Source organism: Notothenia coriiceps, unplaced genomic scaffold (assembly GCF_000735185.1).
Source record: "Notothenia coriiceps isolate Sejong01 unplaced genomic scaffold, NC01 NC01_scaffold00020998, whole genome shotgun sequence".
Lineage (NCBI taxonomy): Eukaryota > Metazoa > Chordata > Actinopteri > Perciformes > Nototheniidae > Notothenia > Notothenia coriiceps.
The window spans coordinates 39,275-49,804 of NW_011353699.1; the positions used below are offsets into that span (position 1 = coordinate 39,275).

The 10,530-nt window shown below is 39.2% G+C and overlaps 1 protein-coding gene across 1 annotated transcript in view; it reads right to left on the reverse strand.

Moving 5' to 3' along the window:
* pde8a (phosphodiesterase 8A) overlaps positions 1-10,524 on the reverse strand; it is a 48,525-nt gene extending 38,001 nt beyond the window's left edge. Inside the window, exon 1 of the mRNA XM_010779942.1 lies at positions 10,117-10,524. Coding sequence (XP_010778244.1) covers positions 10,117-10,266 — 150 coding nt within the window. The 5' untranslated portion in view covers positions 10,267-10,524. The remainder of the gene's footprint in view (positions 1-10,116) is intronic.
* Between the last annotated feature and the right edge of the window lie 6 nt (positions 10,525-10,530).

A 10,530-nucleotide genomic window follows, 5' to 3' on the forward strand; every position in this document is an offset into this window, starting at 1 on the left:
GTTAGTGTTGTTGCATAGCAACCACCATGCACTATGTTTTGTGCAGAAGGCAACGGAGGGACTATTTTATTTTGAACATCATTATTTACTGATAAAAACTATTTAAATTAGAGTGTGTATTTTTCTTTCATATTGCCACGCTAAGGGGGTTGTCGACCCTCGGCTTCGCGTCGGGCCGAACCACGCCCCTTAGCTGTGATATAATGAGCATNGGGGACCGGAGAAAGTGGAGCAATATTCTCGCCACGCCAAGCAACAGCCTCGAACAACCTATACAAGTGACCACGTAAGCCATGCTACTGATGTTGGACAGTTTTTCAGTGGATGCACAATAAACAGCAACATACACATTAATGTAAATAAACAGCCAAATAATGGATCAACGCTCTCTGTCTAATATGTTCGCTTGCTGTTAGTGTTGTTGCATAGCAACCACCATGCACTATGTTTTGTGCAGAAGGCAACGGAGGGACTATTTTATTTTGAACATCATTATTTACTGATAAAAACTATTTAAATTAGAGTGTGTATTTTTCTTTCATATTGCCACGCTAAGGGGGTTGTCGACCCTCGGCTTCGCGTCGGGCCGAACCACGCCCCTTAGCTGTGATATAATGAGCATATACCACGGCCTGTCGTGAGCTATTGCTTAATTATAAAACGGACAAGTCAAATCAAGCAATCTGAACGTATACCACGGGTAGAATTGAAAGTTACTTTTCACAACAAGTCAGTATCCTTCCGCGCCTGAGAAAAACAGTATACCGTTGGGCCGAACCACGCGTCGGGCCGAACCACGCCCCTTAGCTGTGATATAATGAGCATATACCAAGGCCTGTCGTGAGCTATTGCTTAAATATACAGGGCTGCACATAACTGGTGCGCAGGTGCGCATGGGCACCCGCCGCCAAAAAAAGAGCACCGGATCATTTGAAAAAAGCGCATTTGCGCACCAACATTGAGAGAGACAGAGAGAAGAGAGAGATATTTGCGAGTTGCATAAGAACTGGTAAGACGCGTGACTACGCTGCANTCCTGATGGAGGGTGTCAATGACGGTCCTCTGGACAGCAGTCAGATCAGCAGTCTTCCCCATACTTGTGATTTAGTTTACTGAACCAAGCTGAGTGTTTTTCAAGGCTCAGGAAACCCTTGCAGGTGTTTCGAGTTAATTAGACGATTCAAGTGATTCGTTGAACACCCTACTAGTATACTTTTTCATGATATTCTAATATTTAGAGATAGGATATTTGAGTTTTCTTAAGCTGTATGCCATAATCAGCAATATTAAAATAATAAAAGGCTTGCAATATTTCAGTTGATTTGTAATGAATCCAGAATGTATGACATTTTTGTTTTTTTAATTGCATTACAGAAAATAAAGAACTTTATCACAATATTCTAATTTTCTGAGACAGTCCTGTATACCAAGGCCTGTCGTGAGCTATTGCTTAAATATACAGGGCTGCACATAACTGGTGCGCAGGTGCGCATGGGCACCCGCCGCCAAAAAAAGAGCACCGGATCATTTGAAAAAAGCGCATTTGCGCACCAACATTGAGAGAGACAGAGAGACATGAGTGAAGAGAGAGATAGAAAAGAGAGAGATATTTGCGAGTTGCATAAGAACTGGTAAGACGTGTGACTACGCTGCACGACTGCTTCATGCGCTCCCCCCTGCTGCGAGGCACGGGCGCGCACCCCCCCCTCCTCTGGGTCTCAGATGATTGACAGTAAATAGAGAATGATGTGATGTAGCACTGATATAAAACACTCAAAATAGACATAGAAATAATAATAATGAGAATAATAATTTTAAAAAGCAGTGACACACAACTTCTGACCCAATCAAATGTAAGGCTCACGTGTCTGGATTATTCGGCCAAAAAAGGATTAAAGCCACTGTTTTTATGTAGGAATCATTACGTGCAAATGGCTCTGCTAAAGGTAGGAATAGAGGACCTGATATTGTTTTACTATAATCACTATTTGATTTGACCTATTACCTGGTACAATCTGAAAGAGAAGAACAGCAAAACTAATAAAACAATATGTGTATTACGTAAAATAAAGAATTCAACTGCTTTCTTCTCTGTTTACACTGCACACAGTAATAGTGACGACCTCAGAGGAATGTAATCAGGCAGGTGCAGCAGGTACAATACATGACGCAGGTACTTTTGACAGACGTGCAGGAATGTTCAAACTAGTAATTCACTACTATTATAAAGGCATAGGTATTTAATTGTTTTCCATTGTCTAGTGTGCATTACAATTATTTTTAATGGGGCGTTTGCTTGCGTAGTTTCGAATGAAACATTTCCTGCTCTCCTATGGCTTCCAAAATGCCATCGAGATTACAGAGTTGCTCTTTCACATATCACACCCCATGCAATGACTGAATGTTCATATGTGTTAGGCAACAACTAGCTAAACTACTAAGAAGAGAGATACCAATGATTCATTTTATCAGCTGTTATGATTAACAATTTAATTTAATATAATAATAATTTAACTAAATATAAATAATATCCCACTTCTATATTGTGTTAGCTGTAATTTAGCCCTTCAATAGTATAGAGATGTTAATATTGTATAATTGTTTATTTTCTGCTCTTTTAATTTCTAACTGTGTGCAATACTTGTATTATATGCTGCTGAAACAAAACAAAAAAAGTATATTTGGGATTAATAAAGTTTATCTTATCTTACAGGACTTTGTTATGTGTCTTTAAAAGAAAAGCCTGGACTTCGAGTGAAGATTCATCATCTATCTTGGTTGAATTTCATTTAGTCAGAGTCGAATTACATGGATAAATCTTCCTGTATGATGATACTAAAAGGTGCATCAAATCAAAGGTCAACTTCTCACATATAGTAAATATTAACTTAATTATTTTGGAAATACTTGTTTTTATCTTTGTGGGGAAAATATAAATGTACCTCACATGTATATTTATATTTTAATCTTACAAGTCTTACTACAAGTCTGTCACAGTCAAGTATTCTGAACATGAATCCTGTCCTTGCATCCACACACCCCACATTGCAAGAACAATGCACAACATTTGAGCTCTGCGCCGTAAAAGTTGCACGGTATGTGAACTGAGGCTACAGTATGTCTTCAGAGCTCAACGCAGGACACACCCGAGAGAGTTTTGCGTCATAGCTGTGTCCATTAAAACAAGAAGGGAGACAAGCACTGCTGGCTTAATGCGCTGTTCAGCAGGTGAGTGAGTGTCTTGCGTGTTTACTACAGCCAATAAGCTGCAGGCCCATTCACTTAAATCCAGTGAGGCTCCAGTCTGCGCAGAGCATCTTTAGTGAAGAAAGGCAGTAAAATGATGTCAAAGATCGGGAACATTTTTATTTCAAAATAGTCTCAGATCAACTGCCAGATTTTTGCAGTGAAATACAAATGAGGTTCATCACTTAATAATAAATCTACCAATATTTGGCGTTTTGTAAATATTGGCACGTGAAAAATCTTTCGACACTGTACCATACACAACTTTTCTTCAGTTTATTCTGGCTGCTAGTACAGTAGTGTGACGAAGCGTGAAAATGGCCAAAGTACTTCAGTAAGCAGATGCTGTTAACATGACTGTTAGCATTGTTAACACTGTGTTACAGGAGTCCACAAATGTCACATAAGGCTCTCTTAAAAGGGGAATATAAAGAAAACTGGACTATGAACACTGACAATATGCAAGAAAGATATTTCTCAGATGAACTCTTTCTGTGGAGGAACAATTATATGGTGGCCTGTCTGTACATGGTGTACTTTTAAAACCAGTGTTAAGTGTGGGGTTAAGACCTCGACAGATATCAGTGTAGAGGCGATGAACATGACATCACTGTTGTATCTGAAGAAAATATTAAAATAATTGCTAAAACAGTAAAAAGACGTGGTGTTACTAACTGAAGAAATGGAAGTTCACAGACAGATCACTCAATAGATCACTGTATTTAAAAAGTATTACCATCGTGATGCCAAATCGTACATAGAAATAATATTAAATTGCATTCTTTTTTTAAATGCCATGACTATTTTTTAAAGGAATAGCTCATTTTCAGAATGCCCTTATTTTCTTTCTTGCTGAGCGTTATAGGAGAAGATCAATACCACCACAATAATATAAAGGTATACAGTCAGCTACAGCCAACTGGTTAGCTTAGCTTAGCATTAAGACTGGAACGGGTGTACACAACTAACTTTGCTCTCTGGGCGGCGGGTAACAAAATCAGCCAAAAAGCACCTCAACGCTCACTAGTTTACATGATATATCTTGTTTTTGTTATTCATAGAGAAATTGTAAAAACAACAAGCTGTGGTATTATAACCCTTAAGACCGCTGGAAGTCACAGTGGTCTGCTCCAGAAATAGTCAATACACTCCCCGTGGAACCACATCTCGACTGCTTTACACTGGTTTTGGATAGATACAAAAAAAAAGTTGATCATTGAGCTTGAGAGGTGCTCGTGTGTTTGCAAAATGTCCAAAATATTTATAAAATGTCCTTTTGACTGTTGGCTGATGGTTTAGTCTACTTTTGGAGATTGTAAAACAAAGCAAACTTTATTACAGGAAATTCAATTTCTTCAATTCAATAATCACGCTCTGATTTTTTTTAATGCGCACTGCATCACTAAAAAGGTATTTCAAAAGTTTAGAAAAAAAATGAATAAATCCCCTCTGCTAACTCTCAACTCACACATTTGAAATGCATATCGGTAGCATGACACCGCAGCCCTGCAGATGCACAGAGCTTAGAAAAGCCAGAAATTTGGGGAGATAGAGTCCAGAAGGAGCTTTAAAGACCACCAGTGGACCTGGATCACTCACATCTACATTCCTGTGAGCTTCTGAAAGAGAACAGAGAGCGCTGATACAAAGTAAACACTTGTAGTGCCTTGCTTTGAAAGAATACCGTTTCCATAATCTTATGAAACTATCACATGCTGACCTTATGATACAAAATTCTTAACCTGGAGGGGGAGCAGAACAAGCTTTGAATGTGGCCTTATTTGTTAAGACTATTTCTAAAACAATAGGAGGTTCTGTTTCATAAGTACATGCACCCAACTGACAACTCATGAGAGAGCGAGCTCTCAGAGAGGTGACAAAGGGATTTATTATATTATCCTAATTAGATTTCTACAGAGGATCAACGTTAACGCTGTCAGCAGGGGGAGACCTTGGTGTCATTACATCAAGTGCTGGAGCTGCTTAATGCTCAGGAATAAATGGGTTCTAGGAAATAAATACTGTATAAATACTGTACTAACGTCATGTTTCACCCCTGAACCCTTTGACACCTCCTGCTTTGTACAAACATCGAAGGGTGATAAGCTCAGAGCTGTGGGTGCTGCATGGGCCTCATTATGCTTCCTCTCAACTCCGTCTGCTCATGGACCAGAGGAGATAAATGACACGGCAAAAATAAATCTCCCCCTTGTACCCCTGCACACACTCGAGGCAGAAAGGGAAACACCGGGTCACACTGCAGCTGACATGTTGTCTAAATAAAATATAATGCTCATCACCATATTTAAAAGCTGTATTGTATGTTGATGTCAGTGACTTTTTAAGAAATATGACTTTTCCCTTTCGATAAGAAAATATGGAAACCACTCTAATGTTGGTAAATATGAACCCCTGTCAGCAGCCAGTTAACTTAGCACAAAGACTGGAAATAGCTAACCTGTGAAAGGGAAAGAAAATCCACCTATTAGCACCTCTTAAAGGTGGGGTAGGTAAGTTTGAGAAACCGGCTCGAGATACACTTTTTGTTATATTGCATGGAATGCTCTTAATATCCCGATAGCAATGAATATCTTAAGTGCTTTGACAAAAAATCCATAAAAACATGTCATCTGTGGAAGCTGTAGTACTGTAAAAAGCACATCCAATCATTTGAGCCGGCCCGGCTAAAATAACTGGATGGCCTACCTGCCTGTCAGCCTTCCATCTGTGCACAAACTTATCTCGTGCCCTCATTGGTCATGTGCGCGTTCGTGTGTGTTGGAGGACGGGCTCTGTAAGTGGCAGATTTTTTCCGGTTGTGTATTTTCAAATTCTAGCGCACTCGAGCCGGTTTCTCAAACTTACCTACCCCACCTTTAAGCTCACTAAATAATGTGTATGACTTGTTTGTGCAGAAAAACAGAAGTTCAAAAATGCAAATGTAATATTCTACAGGGACTACTTTTTTGTAGGAATTCAAGAAAACATAGGCCTAACTTGTTCATAAGTGAGCTTTGGAGTTGCTGGAAAGCATATTTTGTCACCTTTTGGACAGAGCTGGACTAGCTATTTTCCTGTTTCCAGGTTGTTATGCTAAATTAAGCTAGCTGGCTGCTGCCTCATGCTTCACATTTGATCTACATACAGAGAAGGGTATCGATCTTGCTCTCAAACAGCAAACACACAAACTGTAAAACTTTTCTTTTAAACATACAGTACATGTGCCATTTTAGCCTTACCAACACTTGCTCCAGTAAGAATCATAATGTTAACTATGGTAGTGTGCCAGGCGTTTGTGCCATGCTCTGAGCAATAAAAGACCATTGTACACACATGACATCCTTGATAGACATAGATAAGCACAGTCCATCACTTGATCCAATCAGCAGCTGTACAAAGACAACAGCAGGGCCATTGAAGTCATCTGAACGACAGCATTTATATGAGTGAACAGAGAGACTGCTGCTATTGTGAATTAGATCATATCTGTCATTGTGCGGATATAAACAGTTAGATGTAGATAAATGTAATAATTTATTGGACATTCAGAGAGTAATATCTAAGAGCAAATGTGTTGTAGTGCAGGAGCGACAGACAGGGGGAAGAGCTTTGAAAGTTTGATACACAAATTAAAGAAAGTGAAATAGTGATAGAAAGAAAAAAGAGCCAATATCAGTCTCACTCCTCTCAGCCAGCAGAAAAAAGCACAGTGGATTAATTCATCACTATGCTGAGCCTTTGCCCTCCTCTGGAATAAATTACCAGATGACTCTCAACTTAGACCACACACACACACACACACACACTCTCTCGCACACAGACACACACACACACACACACACACACACACACACACACACACACACACACACACACACACACACACACACACACACACACACACACACACACACACACACACACACACACGGAGAGGAAACTAACAAATGGAGAGAGTCTGCAGGTCAGTGCTATATCATAGCCTTACTAGACTCTTGACGTGTAACAGGATTCAGAGACTTTTTCTAAGTTCTGCACGGCGAGTTAGCAACAGTTGTGTGTTTCCCCAACTGAGGCTTGACTTATAGAAAGCAACCTTGTGTGCCTTGTCACTTCTGGGGATGGGAGGGTTTAATGGGGGAAGTCTGATGTATGGCTGAGTGATTCCACCACTTATGTTAATACATGCAGAGGCTGGAATCAGGCAGCAAGCAAGATGGTATTACTCTCCAGATACTTATAAGCTTAGCACCTTTTATTGCCCTTTTCCATTTATAGTAAGAGGTAACCGTAAAACTGATTCTACATTAGCTGTTTAGGGGGGGATACTTGATTTCCTTGAGTGGGGGCAATCGGACAGGAAAAGTCAAGGCCAGATAAATGGTGTTGTGTTATTTTTCTGTCTGTTTGGCCATACAAACACACAAAAATGCCCACTATCACAGGACCTTGTACTTGAGCCTTATCATCGCCAGAGCAGCCCAGATGGTAACGTACCCTTGACAAAGACTCACATCACACTACCAAACTTCTTTTGAATCGTTCTCACACTGCAGACGCCTCGCTGTCTCTCCATCTCATGTAAAAATGTAAGCATGATTACAGCGCAGTTTTTACATTTGCTTGATTCGGTTTTGTAGTAAAATAAACTTCTGCACTTTGTTGTTGCTACTGCTAGCTGTGTGCAGATGTGTATGATTAGTATCATCCTTTAAGGGATAAATGTGTGCACTGCCTTACACAAGCCATTACAAAAACATGCACACAGAGACTAAAAACAGCACAAACATTTAGTAATAATTAGATACAAATTATTTAAGATGATGTGGATCTAACACTCTTACTAAGGCTGCAACTAATGATTATTTTCATTATTGATTATTCTGATGAAGGTTGCCTGGGTGTCGTGTCTAAAAATAGAGCAAATTACTTTTTTTTTTAAAGCCCTATGTGACTTCTGACAAACTGCCCTAGACCCAAATAAATTCAGTTTACAATAGCAAATTCACAAAAAGAAGCAGCAAATCCTCACATCAGGGACGCTTAGACCAGAGACCTTATGGCAATATTACTTTAAAAAATACTTTAAAAACCTAATCAGAACAGTTTCTGTCAGTCAAATATACAAATATATGTTAAACTAAATACAACACGATAGTCCTTTTTATGAGAATGTGTTGCAGAGCGTCTTGTAAAATCTATGTTGTTCATTCACACAACTCCAAAACAATGAATGGCATTAGTGATCTCTTAAAGTAAGAAGAAATCAAAAAAGCAACAACAAGCAGAAGCAGCAATTTATCAGTGAGCCATGAACGCATCACAGCAAGCAGGTGTGCGCATAATTTTGATGAAAGCTACTATAACTAACATATCTATACATTATGATAAAAAAGATAGGGGCAACCAAAGAGGATATTAAGCATGACACCTTACAGAACAGGGATTAACCATTTCCAGCCGAAGGAGATTTGTATACCATTAGTCTAACTCAATCAGGGGACTAATTCAATCAAAAGGCACAGTGGGCGTCTTGACATGGGCGCATCTGTCACACTGACTTCTCACTGCGTCCTGCAGTGACATTTGGCCACAAAATTTGGTTTGACAGAGGCCCTCAAATAGCCTGCGGTCTGTCAGACAAACGCACACATACTCATGAAAACAACCAACACACAGATGCACTCATGCGGCAATGAATTCACAAGATCACACACTTTGTGTATGGACGTTTGGTGTTTGCAAGGGCCTGCTGAGATGTACATGCAAACATTTCAGTACGATCTGTCTTTGATTATATTACCAATGCGCCACTGCTCAAGGCTTCTACATCATTATTCTTCATTTAGAGATAGGAAAAGCTGTTCTAGTTACTGTGTTTTACATATTGGACAAGGAAACCAAAATCATAAGTTCTTAGTTTGCTGCAAAACAACCTCCTTTCTTTTCGAAACACGTATCTGAATAATTGCAGTAGTGTTGTGCTTATTTGAACTGTTCTACAATTCATAAATGCCAAATATTCACAAAATCACCATCATCTTGATTAGAGACACGCTTTTAGTCCCTGCATTCAGGCAGACGCAGAACATTGGGTAATACTCTGTTAGAGTAATTATTTGTGGTTGAATACACAAATGGCACTGTCATTTTTGTGATGATGTAACACACTGAGGGTTAACTTTTTGCTATTATGTCACTCAATCCTTTTCAATACATTCTATTCAGATACCTTGTCCATTTTACAAATACTTTCATTAACACATTTCTGTAAATTACTTGTTTTATTTTAGGCCTCTATAAGAGAAAAGCTACAGGTGAAGCAGAAGCTAAAGCTCACGAGAAACATGACTGACTAGAGTCAGCTTTACGCTTAGATTTTGCTTCTATGAAGTGCATAAATCCAGCATTAAGATCGTTTACATCAGAAGTGATTGAAACTGAAGAAAATGTTAGCTTTATCAAAACTCTTACACAAAAACTACAGAGAGAACAGAACCTAAGGTAAGCATGGAGGCCTGTGACCCTGTGACCTTTAACTGAGTGTGTATAGAGGCCTTTTGCCCTAAATAAAAAACAATACATTATAGTTTCAAAAGCATTTGAATGAATGGTAACGCAGGCTTGCTGTCCCTTTTTGTCTCAAGGTATATCTGCTGTTTTTTTCACTATAATATGGCCATTCAAGATGATAGAAGTTTTGGAAATACAGTTGTTTGATGTCCTTAATATTGTTATTATGTGAATTGAGTACATATTTTGTATAATGGAAAAGAGGCCTCTTGGAGACCAACTGTAATCTGCATGAACACACACACACACATTTTGTACCAGTGTCTCTGTGAATGTAATGAATGTAGGTGCCCTCACCTTGCAGCTCGGGGGTTTTAGGGGTAGTGCCGAGGCAGGATTTCCTTGCTGAGTGGTATTAGTCTGCTGGGGTGAGTGGGAATCCTCGGACTCTTTTCCACTTTGGTAGACCACCCTATCAGAGATATGAATACTTGAAGCACAGCCCATGCTTCAACCCACTTCAGCCTTTTTCTCTTTGAGCAAGTGCTTTATTTTGAGGCTACCAGAGTGTCATTCGCCCTTTTTTTAAGGTCCACTTTTCCTTCTAAGGTCTGTCTTTTTGTTAAATATATATAAATACATATATATATATATAGATATATCTATCTATATATATATACAATGACAAAACAGAACACTCACCACAGAACTAGTCATGGAACAAGACAAACCGACAAAGACAGACAGAAAACCCAGAACTTAAATACACAA